The 22,418-nt window shown below is 44.5% G+C and overlaps 1 protein-coding gene across 2 annotated transcripts in view; it reads left to right on the top strand.

The window, feature by feature from the left end:
* Positions 1-6,238: 6,238 nt before the first annotated feature.
* HAT1 (histone acetyltransferase 1) overlaps positions 6,239-22,418 on the top strand; it is a 66,249-nt gene continuing 50,069 nt past the window's right edge. The window contains exons 1-4 of one of the 2 annotated variants that reach the window (XM_083154815.1): positions 6,239-6,378; positions 10,942-11,013; positions 20,638-20,713; positions 21,162-21,282. In XM_083154815.1, coding sequence (XP_083010941.1) covers positions 6,372-6,378; positions 10,942-11,013; positions 20,638-20,713; positions 21,162-21,282 — 276 coding nt within the window. In that variant the 5' untranslated portion in view covers positions 6,239-6,371. Of the gene's footprint in view, positions 6,379-6,539; positions 6,601-10,941; positions 11,014-20,637; positions 20,714-21,161; positions 21,283-22,418 lie in introns of those variants that run through there. The other variant, XM_083154814.1, reaches the window with a different exon arrangement.

Here is a 22,418-nt window from a genome sequence, read left to right as displayed (position 1 = left end):
GGTAGGGATGGCAATTGGGGGGGGGGGGGGGATTGCCATCGATGGTGATATGGCAAGTGACCATCTATAGTTGCCAACCTTTTCTTTAAATGACTAGCCAATGGACCAATCACCACCTGGCAATGGGTATCAGAGGTGGAGCTATGCTCCATGTCCCAACATCTTGTGAAAAACAAAAACAAAAAACACACACACACAAAAAATTGATGCTGTGCTATGGATGAAGGGAAACCATCCGCTTCTCCCCCATTGATGGCAAAATCATTCTACATTGGCCGTAAACCAGTGATAATTATGAATCAGAGGCTTGAAATTGCATCAGATTACCCTTGACATCCCCGGCAGCTTCCCGGGAGACCTACAAGTCAGATTTTGTACTTGAGGGCTTATTTCACATCAGATATATTGCATGTAATGTATCATCCTGTGCACTTGTACCATACAATTTATCTGATGGGCTGTAGTACAGGGTGTTAGGGCGGCTGGCCTAAATAGTGCTATTTAAACCTATGTAGAAGAAGCTGGTAGGTACCCTACCTATGGGCCCAATTCAGACCAGTTTGGTCAGTCTGAGAATTAACAGTCCACGCATCTGCACGGTACGTGTGCTTACAGCCATCGCTGGCTTTGTCTGCAAGATGACTGACAGCCGGCAACTATTTGTGGGCAGCTGGCCGGTGTTTTCTTGGATTGCCCCAGAAAACGCAGGCGTTGCCCGGCCATTGGGTGGGAGGGCCGCTGACGTCAGGGCCATAACAACTGTCACAATTGGAGGACTAGTTTGGATCGTGTGGTGCACAGGAATTACTTTAGGACCAGACAGAGTAGGGTTAAAGCGAGCTGGCTTTATTATAGATGGTTTCATAAAGGAAATCAAATCTTCTTATTCAAATAATGGCTTTGACATAAGATACGAAAAGAAAAGTCCCAAATACTGTCTTTGAGCAAAAGTCTTTGAAATAATAAATACAATAATTCTTGTATCACTCACGAAATAGCCAATAATACTGAGGGAGAGCCAACGTATGGGACGAAAGGGTTGATGATGAGATGGTAATGGCAGAAGACAAATGATGATGCTGGTAGAAGAAATCCGGAACAAAGACACAGGTAGAGATGGATGATGGAGCCAGAAGATATGGAGACGACTGTGACTGGATAACCTTGAAGAACTGTATATCCCAGAAGACGGTGCAACAGATGCTGGCGGGATCCTGGGTAGTGGTGGAGAAGGGGATAATGGGTCCCCTTCTCCACCAAACATCACAGTTGGCTTAATAGTCACTCAGGTAGCATTCTCCCGGCATCCAAACAACCCAGATTCTCGCATCTGACTGCCAGAGAGAAGTGTCGTCACTCCAGAACTATTTCCACTGTTCAGTGTAGTTGTGCGTTACACCACTCCATCCGACACTTGGCATTGGACTTAGAAACCCATTTGATTAAGCTCATGACCCCTTGCCTGTTTACATCCTGCTATCTAACCACCACCCCCTCGCTTGCACCTCTTGTAATCTGTCTGTCTCCCCTTCCTACTAGATTGTAAGCTCCTCCGAGCAGGGCCCTCTTTCCTCCTGTTGTCAAAGCCCACTTCTCTTCACATCTCACTCACAGCTCTCCTTTACTCCAACACTCAGTGACCATCTTCATACTCATCTCCATCATTGGCCTCAAGCCTCTAGTTGTATGTTGATTGCGTCATCACTACTTACATTTAAGCTGTAATGTGTATTGATCTGTGGCGCTCATTATTTGTACTGTATTTTTGTTATTTATTCAATGTTATGCCAAGTTTTGTCTCCCTGTATTGTTCCTTTGTACGGCGCTGCGAAACACTTGTGGCGCCTTATAAATAAAATTATAATAATAATAATAATGCCACACCGTTTTTGTGCTTACATGAATGCCCATGAATCCTCAGTATTGGAAGCAGCAAAACGCTGGTGACTTTTACGCACCAAGAGCCTTAGCAGTTGTTGACACTGCTCGGTGATTTTAACTAATTAATCAATGCTTTATGGCTGAGATGCTGTTGGTCCTGATTGCTTCCAGATTCTAATAATATCAGCAGAGATTCAATTTCACAAAACTCTTATTGCAAATGTGGCATCCTATCACAGTACCACACAAAGGTGGCATACTATCACAGTACCACACAAAGGTGGCATCCTATTAAAGTACCACACAAAGGTGGCATCCTATCACAGTACCACACAAAGGTGGCATCCTATTAAAGTACCACACAAAGGTGGCATCCTATCACAGTACCACACAAAGGTGGCATCCTATCACAGTACCACACAAAGGTAGCATCCTATTACATTACCACACAAAGGTGGCATCCTATCACAGTACCACACAAAGGTGGCATCCTATCACAGTACCACACAAAGGTGGCATCCTATTACAGTACCACACAAAGGTGGCATCCTATCACAGTACCACACAAAGGTGGCATCCTATCACAGTACCACACAAAGGTAGCATCCTATTACAGTACCACACAAAGGTGGCATCCTATTACAGTACCACACAAAGGGGGCATCCTATCACAGTACCATGCTTGAAGTCACAGCTCTTCAGAAGGACCCATTTTGTATCACAAATGTTTGCGAATGGCGACTGCATGCTAGGTCCTTGATTTTATACACCTGTGGTAATGGGTCTGATTGAAACACCTGAATCCAATAAATAACGGTTGTGGCCAATACTTTTGTCCACATAGTGTCCCCATTACTCCCTGTCTACTGCAGGCATGTCCCATCATGTCTTTCTACAGTTTTGCTATTAGGGATTGATAAAACTATGGCAAGGCATGCTGGGATGTGTAGTTTTACAACAGCTGGACATGCCTAGGCTACTGGGTACTCACCTGTCATAGTCCCCTCTTTACCACTGGATATTCCCCAGCTGCCACTTTCTTTGGCCAGAGCAGGACATGCCCCTTTGTACACTTTGTGTGCCGCATTCTATTATCTCAAAACCAGCAATTTACAGGATCTGAAACAGCATGGGTTTACTGAGGAAGATCATGTCAAACAAATCTTGTTGACTTTTTTCACTGGGTGACTAAAGTAATAGATCAAGGTGGGGCTGTAGATGTAGCTTATCTAGACTTTAGTAAAGCTTTTGACACTGTCCCACATCGCAGACTGTTAAATAAACTTGAAAGCTTGGGATTGGATTCTAAGATAGTTGAAGAGGATCTAGGTAGATTAGAGGAATGGTCAAGATCATGGCAACTACAGTTTAATGCCAAAAAATGCAAAATCATGCACTTGGGTCTCAGAAATCCAAAGACTAAATATAGTATAAATGGCACTATAATGGAAACTACTGAGGAAGAGAGGGATCTAGTTGTCACTATTTCAGGGGACTTAAAAGCAGGTAGGCAATGTAACAAAGAAATGAAGAAGGCAAGTCAGATGCTTGGTTGCATAGGGAGAGGTATCAGCAGTAGAAAGAAAGAAGTAATAATGCCACTGTATAGGTCATTGGTACGACCTCATCTAGAGTATTGTGTTCAGTTCTGGAGGCCATATCTCCAGAAGGATATAAATACATTAGAGACTGTACAAAGAAGGGCAACTAAAATGGTGCTTGGCCTACATCACAAAACGTACCAGAAAAGACTAAAATATCTTAATATGTATACTTTAGAGCAGAGAAGGGAAAGGGGGGACATGATGGAAACTGTCACATATATCAAGGGTTTTAACAAGGTACAGGTGGGAGACATTCTTCACAGGAAGAGGAGCAACAGAACACGAGGACATGCACTGACACTAGGGGAGGAAGGTACAGGTGGGAGACATTAGTCACAGGAAGAGGAGCAGCAGAACACGAGGACATGCACTGACACTAGAGGGAGGAAGATTCAGGGGAAATGTGAGGAAGAATTACTTCACAGAAAGAGTAGTAGATAAGTGGAATAGCCTACCATCAGAGGTACAATTTAAACATGCTTGGGATAGGCATATTGATATCCGTACAAAAAAATAAGGATCAAATATGGTTTGAGGTAACATGTTTAAAAAAGGGGCAGACTAGATGGGCCAAGTGGTTCTTATCTGCCATCAAATTCTATGTTTCTATGTTTAAAAACATTTTGACACATATAGGCCCTTATTCAGATCGCAGTACATATGTGTTCTAAAAATGGGCAAAGCCATGTGCACTGCAGGCGAGGCAGATGTAACATGTGCAGAGAGAGTTAAATTTGGGTGGGGTGTGTTGAAATTGAAATTGCAGCCAGTATTTACCCTGCACAGAAATAATATAACTCACCCAAATCTAAATCTCTCTGCATATGTTACATCTGGGTGGGGGGTGCCGGGCGCCGGGCAGCCCCATTAGCATATGGGAACGCCCAGAGTTTCATAGGTGTTCCCATGAGAACGCTGGGCGTTCCCAGGCAAATTAGGCGGTGACATGGGTGTGGGGCGGCGGGCAGCTGACACCGGATGTCAGCTCCCCGCCCTGTCCTTGCACACGACACCCACAGTTAAGAGTGACTATATAGGTCACTCTGAACTGCGTGCACGGGAGAAATCATTCGATGGTCGGAGACCATCGAATGAGTTTTCCCTGCCTGTGAATGGATGTAAATCATCCATTCACAGCCGTGCAGGGGGGGGGGGGGGCATGGCGTGCGAGGGGGGAGGGGAGGCCGGCACTGCGGGCGGAGGGCGGCATCTGATGGACTTGCAAGGCTTTTGACACTGTCCCTCATCGCAGACTGTTAAATAAACTTGAAAGCTTGGGATTGGATTCTAAGATAGTTGAATGGATAAGAGCGTGGTTGCAGGACAGAAAACAGAGAGTTGTAGTAAACGGAGTACAGTCAAAGGAGGGAAAGGTTACAAGTGGAGTACCCCAGGGATCTGTACTTGGACCGGTGCTTTTTAATATCTTTATTGGTGATATTGCAAATGGAATTGAGGGTAAAATGTGCCTTTTTGCAGATGACACAAAGGTATGCAACAGGGTAGACACACCAGGAGGGGTAAAACAAATGATTGAGGTTCTAGGTAGATTAGAGGAATGGTCAAGAGCATGGCAACTACAGTTTAATGCCCAAAAATGCAAAATCATGCACTTGGGTCTCAGAAATCCAAAGACTAAATACATACCTCCCAACAGTCCAGAAAACCGCAGGAATGTCCCGGTGGCGAGCGAAGCGAGCCCCGCGAGGGGACACGGAATACATGTGAAGTAATACGCGTGTTACTTCAGAGGTGGTAGAGGCAAATACAGTAGAACAATTTAAACATGCTTGGGATAGGCTTATTGATATCCTTACAAAAAAAATAAGGATCAAATATTGTTTGAGGTAAAATGTTTAAAAAAGGGGCAGACTAGATGGGCCAAATGGTTCTTATCTGCCGTCAAATTATATGTTTCTATCTGTCTCTCATTCCTTTTTCTCCAAAAAATGTAACAGCTACATAATGTGGGCTAAGTGAAATGAGGGAGATTACTAAACTAATCAGGGAGAAGCCCAGTACACACATATCGATTTGCTTTTGATTCGATGTTAGATTCGATTTTCTATTAGATCTGGCATTAGATCTTTCCATTCGATTTGGAATTTGATCTGTACTTTTGCATTAGATATAAAATTCGGTTTCGAATTCGATATACATTCATGGTACATTGTACACATTCGATTTAATTGATCGAATTTGATATTTCCTTGGCTGCACAGTAGATTTTTCTGGTCAATTTTGTGAAAACGGGAGCGCGCATCGAATCGAATGTAGATCGAAAGTGACACAAAAACCATTTGATTTAGTTTAGGATTCGATTTTGCTTCTATAAGCAAAATCAAATCGAAAATAGGGAAAAATCGATGCATGTGTACAGGGCTAGAGAGGGAGATTGCTGCTATTTCAGGGAGTCTCCTGTAGAAAGCAGGAGGGTGGGCAATTATGCATCAGATGTAGGGATCAGACCACAGTGCCCACTGGTAATAATGGGGGCTGAGATCTGCAATGCTGACTAGCCTCCTGCAAACTCTCCTGCATTAGGCTGGGTTAGTACAGTGGCAATACATACAATTATGATGCTGCTGTGTCTGCTCTATGTTATATAACACTTTAATTAAAATAATATAAAAATGGTGAGTTGTAAACTCCAGCAAATGGCAAATTACAAATGCATAATATTATCAACAATAATAATAATTGCTGAGGCTGTCTGATGGACTACATATCCCAACATGCCGTGCGCGCCAGGCTATGACACCTGTGACAGCTGTGCGTGGAATTGTAAACACGCCGCGGGCGGGCGTGGGAAGCGGATACACGTCAGGCTGGGATGCGGCGCGGTGATTGGCTGGGCCTGGCTGACGCTTCAGCAGATGAGCAGACATGGCGGGTAAGTTACAGGGAGGATGTGGTGGTGATGAGGGGATTCAGCGGTGCGGTGATCCGCAGCCCGGGGTCTGTCTGTCTGCCTGGCGGCCGGCGGGGAGCTGGGCGCTGCCGTGCCGGGGATAGGGTGGTGGATATATCCGTCTGCCCTCGACAGCACCGGCAGCCTCTCTTCCCCGCTGCCTCTCCCGCCAAATGTACGGTGTGCGGCCGGCAAGTGATGGGGGTGAGGGGCTCTGCCCGCTGCCTGCTTGGTGGTGGGTTACGGGGGACCCGGACCCAGATACCAGCCGTGCACACACATGTGCTGCTGTGTACATGCCTATGTATGTGCTGCCCATGCCTATTGCTGTGTACATGCACACACGTGCTGCCAGCTTGTTCTGTGTACACACACACATGTGCTGCCCCCCCCCCATGCCTATTCCTGTGTACATGCACACATGTGCTGTCTGTATTCTGTACACACACATGTTCCTGCTGCTTCCAGGCACACACATGTTCTGCATGTGTGCATGCTATGGCTGCTGGTGTCATGTATGCATTATGTGTCATCCCTCCCATAAAACACTGTAGTGCTGGTAATAGTTTCCGTACAGGCCATTCAGTGACTGGTGGGCAGTGCAATGTAACTCATACATGATGTCTAAATAGTATTTATTCTAAAAATGCAACACTGGCGGCAATGTTCTTACCTGTTCTCTAGTATATCTTGCTCCACTGCACGTTAGTTTTTTTTTTTTTTATTGACTGTGTGCGTGACCTCATCTCAACTGTCCAGGTTGTACACAAGTGGGTTTTCACTAATGCCTGGTACACACCACAGTGATGCATATTGTAAGATGATTATACGATCGGCTCACAATCTATTGGTGCACACTATCTGAATCCGATCCGATCTCGACCTGTTCCCAGCTGAATGATGGTTTCCAGATCCTACTTGCTGCACAGGTAGGATCTGTGAATCGGAATCGGATCTGAAACTTACATACAATTGGTCGAGATTGTATCTAAATTGGGTGTTTTGAGGCCAAATTGTTCTGGTGTGTACCCTACATAACCGCCCAGCTTACGCATATGCTTGGCTTTGCCCTAACTGCCAAGCTTGCACATGCTAGACCTTTCACTAACCACACAGTTTGTCCATAAGAGACCTTTCCTTAACCGCCTAACTCTCCCTAAAGGTGCCCATACACTAGTAAGATTTATCTGCAGATCTGGCTGGTTGGAACAAAAACATGGTAGTGGATGAGTGACAGTTTGTCAGTTTTCCAGCATTTTCAAGCAAATGGTCAACTGTCATTGGCTCTCATCCATAACCAGGTTTTTGTTCCAACCAGACAGATCTGCAGATAAATCTGCTTGTGTATGGCCACCTTAAGACTAGGTACACTGAGCGATGTGGGGTTGGCTGATGTGCGACGAGGTTGTGCCAGGGGCAGATCGGCAATAGAAACCACATGGTGTACCCCCGGGGCTGGCTGTGGCTGGGAGTGAATAGAGGGTGATTGACTGGTGGTGTGGGTATGTAAGGGGGTAGAAGCTGTCAAGTTGGAAAGGTGTGCATGTAATTGGGCCTAAACACAATGATTTTTAGCCATTTTCTAAGTGATCTGACTAGACTTAGAAAATTACCCTACATCACTGTTTTTGTAGAGGCCAGCGACAGCAGTGCACAGGTCCGTGCAGTGTTATCGCTGGCATAATGAAGAATGAGCAGAAATCTAGTCTCTTACTGGAGAACACTGGCACAGACAGCACACACAGCGCTGTGTGTGCTGAGCAGCACTGTGATCTGAGCTATCTAGCAATGCTCATATTGCTCAGCACACTCGTTATGTGTGTAGGCCCCATTAGGGTCACACACTTTGGACCTTTTTTCCAGGGCCACTTTCAATTCCCAATTTGACCATGCTATCAGGGAAGGGCATTGTAGTGGAGTTAGCATTAAGTCACAGACACTGCTGCATGAAAAGACACAAGTACAGCTGAAATTGTGCCCAGTGAGGGACCCCACCCATTCAACAGGCTGCACCTCTATGAGGGCTGCTTCCAGATGTTTCCGGGCTGGTTTTCCATCCCAATCTGACACTGGATCCTGCATTCTACCATGCGCCCACACCTGCACGATGGTGCAATGTACAATGCCAGGCTGCATTTGGCAGCATGGCACCATACAGGATATATACTGATTGCCCATGCAGCACGGCCAACCAGAAGATGTTGCATTCTTCCTGTGGGTACACACTGAACGATCTGGGCCATATGTCGTTCCGATTTGGCCTGAACTTACATTGTGCAAGATTGTTGTAGCGTGATCCCCGACTCAGCCATGTGTGAAAATAATATTGACCTTGAGGAGAGCAAGAGTCTTATGATCTGTTTTATGTGGACCCCCCTAATTTACACTAATTTGTCCCACCCTGTTACTTTTGCCAAAATATTGTCTTCTGCTTATTAAACATTTTGTGTTTCACTGTTGCCCCTAAATTGGCACAGGGTGGTTTCTGTTTCTCCTCTTCTCGCTTCATCTGAGCACAGGGACTATGCATTGTAATAATTATCTATGTAGTAGTACTAATGAAACTGTGCAGCACAGATCGCATTAGATTGTGTTCAGATCACATCAGCAAACCGGCAATATTGCCAGTTTTCTGACGTCATATGGGGGTGCGTCGGAGCATTATCGGGGGCGGGGGAGGAGGCAGCTGGTTCTGCTCCAAGCTCTGCCTCCTCCATATTGTGAACGGGAAACGGGTCGCTCGACCCGATTAAACCGTTCACACTGCACCAACGAAACGATAAGAACCCTTCTTTTTACCCGGTTCATATTGCTATGCTGTTACCGGTAACCTCTTTCACATCGCACCAATTATCGGGTTGAACGGCATGAACCTGATAATTAGGTGCGATGTGAAAGGGGTATAAGATGTATCTGCTTGTCACACAGTACAGCAAAATAAGAAGATATAGATTCTTCACCATTGGATACATAATACATTTGTTTTCATTGCTGGGAGTTGCAACATTTTATAACATCTCATCCATTGTAGGAGGTACAGACCAGCTGCACCTAAATAAACATGCATACAATGAACTCCAACTGATTTTAGGCTTAAAGAAGCAATGTTAGGATGTCCTCTCAGGAGCATTTGTTGTGGTGATACTCCAAAAGCATTGTTAACTTATTGCACACAGAGATTTTCTCTGTAGAGGGTACACTGCGAATATCGGGAGATCTTATGGTTTTATCATTATTAAAAGAAATAGACGCACTGGGTGACATACACACTGAGTGACATACACACTGGGTGACATACACACTGGGTGACTTTCGGCTGAAAGCAGCTCGGCTTGAGTTGCTCTCCGCTTGAAAGCAGCCCAGTGTGTACAGGGCAGCGATTAGTGCTGATGTGCGCTCCCGCGTCATCACTGGCCCGGCCTCTCATCTATTGGTATTACCAGCAGATGAGCGAGGGAGTGACAGCCATCCACCCCGGGGAAAATCACTAAAACTGCTCAGTGTATGTGCATTTTCAGCCCAGCGATGTTTTCCATACACGCTGGGCACAGACGTGTGTATGCACCTTTAGGATGATGACATAGCCCAGAAGTAAATAGCGGTTTTAATTTTCATCTCAAGTTTTGTTATTGTAATAGTCTGCGAGCTGCAGGCTGTGTAGGACTTTGTTCAGGTCTGCCCATATTTGTATAGTGGCAGTCATGTACATGGCAAAACCAGCCATGTAAATGATTGCTGCTCTAAAAATATGGGCAAATTCAGTCCTGCACAGCCTGCAAATCGCAGGCTATTGAATTTCACCATTGGTTTATGTGGATAGGGCAGTGGTTCCTAAACTGTGTGCCTAGGCACCCTGGGGTGCCTCAGGACACTTGCAGGGGTGCCTTGGGTTTGTAGTCCAGGATCAATTCATATTATTTATTGTCAATGTAACAGGCCAAACCAGTGCTTGTGGCTGCCAATCATAGCATATGTGGCCAAACAGAAGCAAATCCTGTCCCTCACTAGATAACTGTGACACATAAACACAATGCACTTCATTTAATATTTTTTTTCCCGAATTTCTCATTAAGAAGCATTTGGCCTAAGGGTTCCATGAAAATATTTTGATGCTTCAGGGCGCCATGATTAAAAAAATTTTGGGAACCCTTGGGATAGGGGGTTCCCAAAGTGCCGTTTGTTGTTGCTGTTTTTAAATAACGATTTCCACATATCCCCAACAGCTGTAAGAAGACAAGCGTTACCCGGCAGACAAACCCCCTCCAAAACCGTTGCGCCTATACTACTTGCATCACAGGATGGTTTGTCCGTGTACAAACACTCTAGCTGCATTTGTTTCTTATTCCAATTAGAAGCATATGACTGTTGCCAATGCATAGTGTGTTTATATGGATGAAAATACACTTTCTTATTTTTAAAGTTCTTGTTCGCCTATAGTGGTTTATTTAATAAAATGGTTAACCATATTTTTTTTTTATTTTGCCCCATTTGATTTAAATTTCCTTTTGCATATATTTTAATTTTTTTATCTTTGATCTACTGTAGGTCTTACTGCTATGGAGAAGAAGTTGGCAGAATACAAGTGTAACACAAATGAAGCAATTAAACTGAAATTAGGTGAGTACTGTGTAGCCATCGGCTTTCTATATTATCTGTAGAGTGTTTGCATTGCAGACTTTGGGCTCCGGTTATCAACGATTCTAATTGCTGGGCGATTATTTCATGTAGTATTGCGATATCTTACCCCTTTTTTTGGCTATCTGGTGAGGTCCAGTGTCTCCCTTTTCCGTGGCTTCAACCTGTGTTGCTGGTGGTCTAATGCTGCCAACAACAGGTTATTGTCAGACTCTATGTTTTTTTTTGTTTTTTATTCGCAAGGCTGCAAATTCGAGCCGTGGGAGTCCATCAAACCCTGCATTGTGAATGGTGACTTTGACGTTACCCATTCGCAATGTGTTTGCACGCACTGGCTGCAAATGGATATTTTACATCAACATCCATTTGCAGCGTCGACCATCGAATGATATGGAAGACACGCACATCTAAGGTTGCTCAGAGCAACCTTAGATGTGCGTGTGCACTCTGAAGGAAGTGGGCGGGCAGCTGACATTCGGTGATGTCAGCTGCCCGCCCCTGCACCCACGTTATCGGCTCATTAGCATGGGAATGCTGGGTGTTCCCATATGCAAATGGTGCGGCCCACACATTTGGGTGCGTGAAGCCGGCGAATAATCGGTTCGCTGTGGACTCACGCACCTGGTGTAAGCACATGTTAAGAAATTACCCTGCGCATACACCCACCATCGATGTCCCTGCGAAGGGACCAGAATAAGGGCCAATGTGCATGGCCTCTTTGCACATGCACATAGTGCTTAAACTTGGCCAGGATTCAGCAAAGCCTGAAGATTGTCAGAGGTATTCAATTGCGGATAGGGGAAAAATTGGCATTTTTCTAATTTTTGTAATCCAAATTTCAGTTTAGCCTATTCAGCTAAAGTGCAGGTATTTCACCTCATCCGGTTTATAGTCCTTTTTCGTCTAGGCCATTTTCAAAAAGTGAAACGGAGGGGCTGTGGCCTAGCAGCCAAACGGAGGAGACGTGCCTGATCGGAGCTCCTGATCCCAGACAAGCTTATACCCCTTTTCCCGGTACTTATGTATTATCTGGGCTCCCATGTTAAATGCACACCATTTTTTCATACCCCTACTATCCAACTACGCATGGAGTTGATTTTATATAGTGTGGCGAGCGCAGCGAGCCACCGTGCCCGAAGCGTGGCGAGCCCCGCGAGGGGATGCGGTCTCAAAAGAAAAACGGGAGCCCAGATATTACATAAGTACCCTTTTCCCATACCTGCACCCCAACTTTGCCTCCTCATATCCCTCTTGCCCACCCTCCCTTATATCCCGCTCGCCTCTGGTCGCGGAGCCGGGGTGTCCTTTCCAGGACGCCTGCGGGTTGTGGCCTAGTCTCGAGGCCGAAGCCGCGTCCTCGAGTTGAACTGCAGGGAGAGATCGCCGGCGGCTGCTGGGAGCAGGCGGAGGAACCCGGGTGACGGTGGGGACCCAGCGCGGAGACCCCTCAGACATAAGGAGCAGCTCATTCCTGCTGGCCGGGGAGGCTGGTGCCACTCCAGGACCCGGCGGCGCCATTAAGTGCTGGATGCGGCAGACGCTGAAGGCAGTGACGTGAGTACTCGCATCTCCTGCACAGCCCGGCTGCACGCTCGGGGGAGACCCGGGGGTGACACCAACAGACAGCAGGCCTGCTGATAGACTGCCACACATACCTGGGACCTGGGCAGGAGGGGTGGCCCCCCAGCTGACGTCACAAGCCGCCATTTTCAAGGTGTGGGTTACCTCCCATTAGTTGGGAACTAAAAGCAGCCTTCCAATCTTGCCAGCAGTCCAACGATGCAGTGGGACAAAGGGTTGACCATTTAGAAATCAAAATGGAGGAAGTTGATAAGTCCCACAATGAGCTGATTGTTTTACATGAAGCGTTACAGTAAGAGAATGTCGCCCTCCGCAGTAAACTAGGCGACATGGAGGACAGGTCGCGTAGAAACAATATTAAGATTATTAGAGGCATCCCCGTATCTGTCACTGCAGATGGCCTGGTACAATTTGTGACAGACCTGTTCACAAAGCTTTTGCCAACGGTACATATTTCAGACTTTCTATTAGACCGCATCCACCGTATCCCAAAAGCCAAAAATGCTCCGCCAGGAGCTCCCTGAGACACCCTGATGAGATTTCATTATTTCCACATCAAGGAGCGGGTTCTTTGAGCAGCAAGATCCTCAGACGAATCTGAAGGAGCCCATACACAGTCCGTTGTGTAGGGCTCCGTTCTGTACTATGCGATGCGCGCTCCCGCGCATCACATAGTACGGTACAAAAAGTATGTGCTGCACATACTTTTTGTACTAGGTACACATCGGAACGGATCGCAGTGCATGCACACTGCATGCACTAGGGATCCGATCCGATGTGTACTTTAAAAGTACAGAACGGTCCGAAAAAACGGACCGTGTATGGGGGGCATTACTCTATCCTGGGAGAGCTACAGATCTTCGGGGACTTCTCTGCGTCTACTCTGGCAATGAGAAGATCCTTCACTTCAATCACTAGATCCCTCCAGAATGCGGACATTCCATATCGCTGGGACTTTCCAACAAAGCTGGTAGTCAGACGCAATGAGACCACTACCATTATCACTTCTCCAGCAGCCGGTGCCAAAATACTGGCGGACTGGAACATAGCTATCCCTCCGCCTGCTGCCAATAAAGTTGGTCTCCCTCCGCCTGGGAGCTTTGGCTGGGAGGGACGTGTGACTCATTCGTTACCCGGATGAGTCAGGGATGTGGGTCCCCGTCCTTCTCGGCCAACTACGGGTCGAGTATGTCTAACTAATAGACTAATGTGTTTAATACTTACTCTATACTAGTTATTGATATGGCATGTTCTCCTACTCTGTTACCTATGTTTGCCCTAGGAGCACACAGCTGTTTGCTAGCCTAGGATCTTCCACGCTCTTAGAACTAAATTCATTTCCCTACACAAGTTCGTTACATATGTTTATTGCATTGGTATGCTAAAGATATATTAATATTTGCTCTGTGTTTATTACTGAGGGCCCCCCCGGTACAGCCCTGTGCTTAGGCCCAAGCCCCAATGTGCCGCCAAACTGGGCGGCCTTCTTTAACACCCTTAGGGTGTACGTTTATATGTATATATTCCCTTTTTTACCTTTCCTCCCCTACTGAACCTTCTGCTCGGCTTCAGCTCATTTGGAACCATCTCTCAAAACCCTTCCTCACCCACAATACTTGGCGTCAATATTGGCACACTACATTTGGCACTACTTTTATTAGATATACAATGCTACACTAGGTTTCGCTTTTCTCGTGCACCTGTGGCTATATGACTATACAGGCCCTGGAACCCTTTTGGTTTATCCAATGGTATGACATTGTCCACCTGCTAATGTACGAGTATCTATGATCTCGACGAAGCTTAAAATATTGTCACTAAACGTAATGGGCTCAAACTCTCCCAATAAGCGGAGAATGGCATTGACTCACTTCGCCAGGCTCAAAGCCCATATAGTAGCAGTCCAGGAGACTCACTTTCTGGCTTCGGCACCTCCTTGCTTCTATGACAATAAGTTCCCAATATGTTTAACAGCTAACGGTCAAAAAAAAAAAAATCTGGAGTAGCCCTTCTCTTCGCCCAGACGTGTAGTTTTTCTCTGGAGAAACAAATTACAGACCCGGAAGGGCGATATTTAATTGCTGTAGGACGAATAGATAATAACCCAATCACGATCGCTAATGTATACGCTCCCAACACCAAACAAGTCCCATTTATAAGGAAATTCTGTTCGACCCTCCACTCATCATATAAGGGATCACTGATCATTTTAGGTGACTTCAATTTAGTCTTAGACCCTACTATGGACAAATCGACACCTCGCTCTGCCCATGCAACTCCCCCCTCGAGAAACCAATCGCAGGCATTTCAACGTATATAACATGAGTCTGGCCTCTATGATGTCTGGAGAGCAAAGAATCCTAACTGCAAAGACTTTACCTTTTATTCAGCGGCCCACAGAACCTTTTCTAGAATTGATCTGTCCCTCTCGGACGGGAGGACCCTCCAACAAATTAAGAAAGCAGACCTATTGCCGATCCCATGGTCAGACCATTAAGCTATCCTGCTCATTTGGGACTTAAGTTCGGCAAGATTGCCTCCTAGACCAAGGCGACTGGCTGGGTACCTTTTGTCCGATAGAGACACTAAATCCCTAGCTTTGTTCCTAGAAACCAACTCCCCTACTGAGACCTCTCTTCTCATACATTGGTGTGCTTTGAAAGCAGTCATTAGAGGCTCTTTCATCCAGGCAGCAGCTCAGCATAGAAAGAAACTAACCAAGAATCGTGAGGAAATTGAAGCCAAACTACTAGACCTAGAAAACAAACTTAAATTAGATCCAACTAACAGATCCGCGTATCAAGAGCTCCTTAAGATGAGGGATGAGTGGAATGCGTTATCGATGTCAGAGGTTAGGAGAAACCTGTTTAAGCTAAAACAAAAATTCTATACCCAAGGTGACAGAGCAGGCAGACTGCTAGCTAGGAAGCTGAGAGGGAAGCAGGCAAAGGAACGTACTAAGCAAGTTACTAATCTGAAGGAAACCACAGTAATGGATCCCCTTGGCATAGCCAATGCCTTTGTGGAATATTATTCCTCCCTCTATAATCTCCGCCATGACCCTCTCACCCCCCCAACCCGATACAGAATCAATTGAATCCTTTTTACGTCACATCAATCTCCCTTCTTTAGACCATTCCACACTACACAACCTCGAGCGACCCGTGGTCCGAGGATGAGATAGGTCTAGCCATTGATAATCTTCCAGCAGAAAAGGCCCCGGGCCCAGATGGCTATATTAATAAATTCTATAAAACTTACCGAGTACCAACTAACTCCCTTATTAACCCCCCTTTATAATGAAGCCTCAGCGCAAGGCTAGTTTCCAACCGAAATGCTGGAAGCCCGAATTGTTACGTTCCCAAAACCGGGTAAAAATCCCAAAATTCTAACGAACTACCACCCCGTAGCTTTGCTAAATACCGATGTGAAAATTTACGCTAAATTGATAGCGAATAGACTTAACCCGATCCTCCCACATCTAATCAACCAGGATCAGGTGGGGTTTGTGATAGGGAGACAGGCGCCTGACAACACAAGGAGGACTATACACCTTTTGGATGCCTTCTCCGTGTCAACGGAGCCACTATTGTTCCTATCACTAGACGTGGAGAAGGCGTTCGATAGACTCCACTGGGGGTATTTACAGGCAGTCCTGCAGAAATTCGGAATTAGAGATAGGGCCCTATCCGCCATTATGGCCCTCTACTCCAATCCGTCGGCCAAAGTTTTTGTGGACGGCATGCTTTCATCCACCTTTGCGATATCTAATGGCACCCGTCAGGGGTGCACATTATCCCCACTAATGTTTGTTCTCGCAATTGAGCCCCTAGCAGAAGCGATCAGATCAAACCCTGAGATCGAAGGCCCCTACCTGTATAGTCACTCGTACAAGATCTGCTTATTCGCAGATGATGTTCTCCTCACCATTGCCAACCCTCCCACTTCCCTGACCGCTCTGCATAAGATTCTCCATACATATTCTTCAGTTTCTTACTACAAATTAAATAGCTCCAAAACGGAGGCTTTACCCATAAATATACCGGCAAACACCCTAGCAGAGTTAAAACTAAGCTACGACTACTCATGGCAGACGAACAGCCTAAAGTATCTAGGTATCCTCATAACCCCTAAAATATCGGATATAGTCACCGCTAACTACCTCCTACTACAGAAATTCTCCCAGATGACTAATGAATGGATGCTTCTTGAGACCTCGTGGCTTGGTCGAATCTCAGCCCTAAAAATGATCCTACTACCTAATCTACTCTATCTTTTTAGAACTATCCCTATCCTCCTTCCAAAACATTTTCTAACTAAATTTAATACAGCATTCTCAAAATATGTTTGGAGAGGTAAGAAACCTAGACTAGCCAGAAGCAAAATGTGCCTTCCTAAGTCGAAGGGAGGATTGGCATTCCCAGATCTCCTTTCATACCAAATAACATGTATCTTCGCTCCACTCCACGCTTGGTTTGTAAACGACGATATTAAACCATGGGTCCTCTTGGAAAGGGGAATCTCTTCTCCGATGGAACTCACTGACATTTTGTGGCTTCCTCCATCGGAATCTCCAAACGCTATTGAACACTCCTCTATCCTACTATCCACCAGACGTTCATGGCTAACATTGGTATTGACAATACCGGAGATATCTCTCCCTCCCCCTGACTTATAACGGGAATAGCCCACACGATTCCAAACTTATCACTGGACAACTGGATTTCCCAGGGCATCTCCACACTAGGAACTATCCTCAGAGAGGGTTCCTTGATCCCATTTGGCGATATCCAAGCCTCCTTCTCAATCTCAGCTAAGCATTTTTATAAGTTTCTCCAACTGCGACATTGGTTACAGAGCACAGGCCCCTCCCCACACAAAATAGTGCCAATTCCTAATTACATTCGTCATAGACTTACAAGAACAAACACCAAGGGCTCCATATCATGGTGGTACAACGTACTCACGGACCCGCAGCACCCTGTTAAAATGCGCTCCCAATGTAAATGGGAACATGATCTTACGAGCCCTCTGTCTGATGACGAATAGAAAACCATCTTCCACAACTAATTCCATATCTCCAAATGCCAATCTCATACAGAACAATTCTTTAAATTGGTTCACAGGCAATACCTGACCCCGGCCCTCCTCCACTCAATCTGGCCATCTACCTCCAACACATGCTGGAGACAATGTGGAGGAGTGGGAACACTTCCATATATTTTGGTCGTGCCCTAAGCTGAAGGAAATGTGGACTAGGATATTTACATTACTCTCGAACATATCAGGTGTCCCCATATCCCAACATCCTAAAATAGCTATATTCCACCTATTCCCAGACTTTGTCCCTAAGGATACCCAATATGTACTCGGCCATATTCTGATATCAGCTAAGCTGTTTCTGGCCAGCCACTGGAGGACCCCCTTGGTTCCTACGATCCTAACTATCGAAGAAGTGGTTCATAACCACTTCTGATTCGAGACAGAGGGCTCCGCCTATGTTATGCCCTCTACAGCAAAGTGGTCGGCTTGGCTCGCTTATACAATAGCAAAGGCCTAAATATACACCCCCCCCCCCCCCCCCCACAAAAAAAAAAGAAAAACTATTTGCACGGGTTGAATTAGTCCCTTTTTTTGGGGGGGGGGCTTCCAATGCGGAACCAATTGAATACCCCCCTCCCCCTGCTGAAAGGTAACGGGAATTGTACTGCTAATGTCATCCATAGATAGCGTAATGGTTTCTAAGCTTATCGCCGTTTACTTTTTTTGTATTGCGGTCATAATGACTTATCTTCAGAAGCTCGTGCTAGAAGCTATCTTGTACATCCTCAGACATCCAGCCTCAGCATGCCTGGCATGAGTGAGTGATAGCTCATGCAACCTAATGTTAGGCATCTTTTTGGGCATAAAGTGGGTCGTCATGGCAATGCAACTAGGATGCATTGGGAGACTATAGAAAAGAAAAGCTCCCATCTAGGTGGGAATATACAGGCGCTAGTGGGATGGGTTGTTGTGCTAGCAGCTCACACCATGGGGTGGTAAAGCGCTTGATAATGCTGTATATCAGCAATAATAAAAGGTTCTGATGAATTGGGTATCACATAAAAGTAGTTTAGTCTAAACAATCACATAAACACATAAAATGAATAAATAAAATTGCGCATAAACATACGGTATATAAAATGCACTCAATTAGACTATAAGGGCAATAAAATGATATGCTTAATCTCACTTGTTCCTATTGCACTCTCCTCTGATTGTTTAGGTACAGTCTCCCTTAGTATCCATATTTAAAACTGGTGTAGTGGGTGTCCATATACCTGGGTGGATGCCGTTTGTCTTTTGTCCACTTAGGAAAGACAGTATGTTGTTGTCTCCTAATCGGGATAGGCTCCAGTATTAGCAGGTGGTGGTGTCCCAATGTAGATTGTCCAGTTGGTAATAGGGATGTCCAAAAGGATGGGAAAATCAGGTGGGAGAGCTGGTCCAAGTGAAAATTGAATTGTAGTCCAAAGACCAATATCAGAGTGCAGTCTGGCCTGACGCGTTTCAAAGGTAATGTAATAGGAACAAGTGAGATTAAGGGGGATATTCCCTGCCGTGATCCGGGCCCGTTTGCGGTAAGATCGACCGTAAAACGACAGACGGGATTCAATGTCCCGTCTGCCGATGGGCGCAAAGGGGGCGTGTCCGCGAAAACGGCCGTGGATTGTCGATATGCGGGCCCGGATAACGACAATTCACGGCCGTTATCGGCAGACCGGGCCCGACAGCTTCTGAAGTCAGGCCCGTTCTGCCGTGATCCCGCATCAATGCTGTCGCTAATAGCAGCATTGAATAGGGAGCTGCCGCTATTTCCCACGTCGGAAATAGCGGCAACAGATTGCATACCCCCCTAAACATATCCTTTTATTGTTCTTATAGTCTAATTGAGTGCATTTTATATACCTTTTTGTTTATGCACAATTTTATTTATTTATTGTATGTTTGTGATTGTTTAGAATAAACTATTTTTATGTGATACCCAATTGATCAATTATTATTGCTGATATACAGCATTATCAAGCGTTCCACCGCATCGGGAGACTGCTGAATAATATAATCTATGACACTTGTATATAGTGTGCGACTGAGTCTGTAGAGGAGCAAAGCAGAACCTGTATTAGAAAACTACGGCTACTGCATTGTAGCACTTCATCTACAGATTCATAGACAAATTCACACACAAATATGGAAGTCTCGTATATAAAATGAGTCAGCGTGTCTCCTCGTGCCTCCTAGTTGCGTTGCACCTAAAACACATTTCTGTAAAAAAAATAAAAAAAGATGCAAGACACTAGAAGATTCTCATGCGGCCTGGCGTGAACAGAAAGCCTGTTTGGCAGGACTGCTGTTTGTTTTTTATTTTTTTAATGAAGTAATTTTTATCAAGTTTTTTTGGTCCATTTCTTTTTGTCAAAACTGCTGCAATGTTGTATGAGAACATATCTTTATGCTAAACATTTAGGTGTATTGTTTTTTTTCATATCCTATATTCTAGGAATTTGCTCATTCCAAGGGCTTTGAAGGTCTCTTCACTAGCACCAGCACAAAAGGATGCTACTTTTTATAACCCAAAGAATATTGTATATATAGGCTGCCATTTATACTGTAGTTGCTCAAACATGTGTAGTTTGTTAGCAGCATTTAATCAATTGCTCTCCCATGTGCTTTTGTTACAATATTCCAGCCTCTTGAGTGGTTCGTAAGCCTTCCCTCTTCTGAATTGCATAATTGCATTTAGAAGTTATGAAAAAAGCACAGTAAAACCATTTGAAGCTTGTTGAATTTTTTTCTTAAGGGAAAGTGAATCTTATTTAGTACAATCAAAAGTTGACGTTTCATCAAGCTGTGGTTCCACGTTTGAAATGCTATACTGTACTGATTTTTCCGCTTTCTCTATTTAATTTTATTGTGGACAGATGTACATTTCCTAGATTGATATTCTAGTATACTCAATAGAAATGTCTTATTTTGTAACCCTAGTGCGTTTCCCAGAAGACATTGATGATGACAGCATGACCTTTAACCCAGAATTCAGTCACCAGCTTTTCGGAGATGAGTAAGTACTAAATAAGAGATCATGTGAAGAATACTGGAGCAATTAGGTTCTCCTAGGAAAGTTGAGAAAATGTGTTCTTGTCCGACACTTCAAAGTGTTGTTAGGAAGCTACTAGTTAAGCCTACCAAATGCAGATTACTTTGCATACCGTATTTTGGACTCACAGAATTTCACTTCCTGTAGAATGTTAATATGCAAATAATGCGTTTGGATAAGTGTTCGGCAAAATCTTTGCTATTCCTCCAAATTATAAGCTAGGTGTTTGTGTAATGCGTAAAACTACTACTTTACAGAAATCGGATCACGTCATAATACTTATTTACAGTGCACTTTTTTTTTTGCCGTAAAATAAAACTGGTCCAGGTATTCTTAAAAATAAAATGAAAATTAACAATTGGTGTATAAAAGTCCTTATATATCTAGTAACTTAATTTTCCTGTCCCTTTAGTGAAGTGGCATTTGGATACAAAGGTCTGCAGATGCAGCTGTACTACACTGCTGGAAGCCTGTCTACCATGTTCCGCGTCCTGTACAGCTCTAAAGTCGATGAAAAAATTGAAGGTGTTCAGGTAAAATTTTCTTTGTTTTTCACAGTATGATGAGCTGTATTCTGTGTTCTATATATATCAATGTTCCATTTTTTAAATTTGTATTTATAAAGCTTTTCTTTAGTCGATCGAACAATCTATATTGCCTGAATAAGAGGCGCTACCAAACTGAGGCTTCTATTACCACACGGGAAAGTGTAAAATGCAGATGCTCAATTTAAGCCAGGCTTTCCCAACCACGGTCCTCAAGGCACACCAACAGTGCAGGTTTTAGTGATTTCCAGGCTTGAGAACAGGTGACTTAATTAATACCTTAGTGATTCGGATTAAACCATCTGTGCTAAAGCCTGGATATCACTAAAACCTGCACTGTTGGTGTGCCTTGAGGACCGTGGTTGGGAAAGCCTAATCTAAGCACTAAGAATATTGATAGTCCATTTTTTTTGATAAACTCTTCCAATTAACATGGATATAGTTCTAGGCAAAAATTTGCCCAAAATGTAGGCCTATCCACCATATGAGTGGGTCCCTAACAAATCTATATTCCCTACGTGCGTGGACACACCCTGATATCCATGACATATGTTGGGATACCAGCCACAGTTGTCTCCCGGAGAACAATGCTTTTCATCAGTCTCGCATGCCTTAACCCTGAAGTGGGATGACCAAACTGTAAAAAAATTGGAGCAATGAGACTGAAAGCAGATGTAATACAGTCATTCCTAGGCTTTGCAAACATCTCTCATATGCCATTCACTGCCTAAGCGACATTGTAGAAAGCAGAATGGAGTCTCCATGCGTGCATACATACAGATTAAATGTATGGAAGAAAACCTACTATGTTTGTATATATTTATTATTTGTTTGGGAAACATACATTTTACTATTTATTTGACGTCCCAACCACTGGTGGCGTTAACAATGCATATATTGCCATAAAACAAATGTATATAACTTAAAACATGAAAAGAATGATCTACCATTGACAAAAGTGCACATAAATCTGCAGGCCACGAGATTCACAATGCCATCAAGTATATATTCTATTAGAAAAAACTAAAAATGTCTTATGTTTAGCATCACAAGGCTTTGGCTTTGTTTTATTTGTGTGATCAACACTGTCATTGTTAAGATCTGGTCATCATTGTATCATTGTC

The sequence above is a fragment of the Crinia signifera genome, chromosome 7 (genome assembly GCF_055691185.1).
Source record: "Crinia signifera chromosome 7, ASM5569118v1, whole genome shotgun sequence".
In the NCBI taxonomy this organism is placed as follows: Eukaryota; Metazoa; Chordata; class Amphibia; order Anura; family Myobatrachidae; genus Crinia; species Crinia signifera.
Note: the sequence above shows the minus strand (reverse complement) of the source record. Positions and strands in the feature narration are given on the sequence as shown.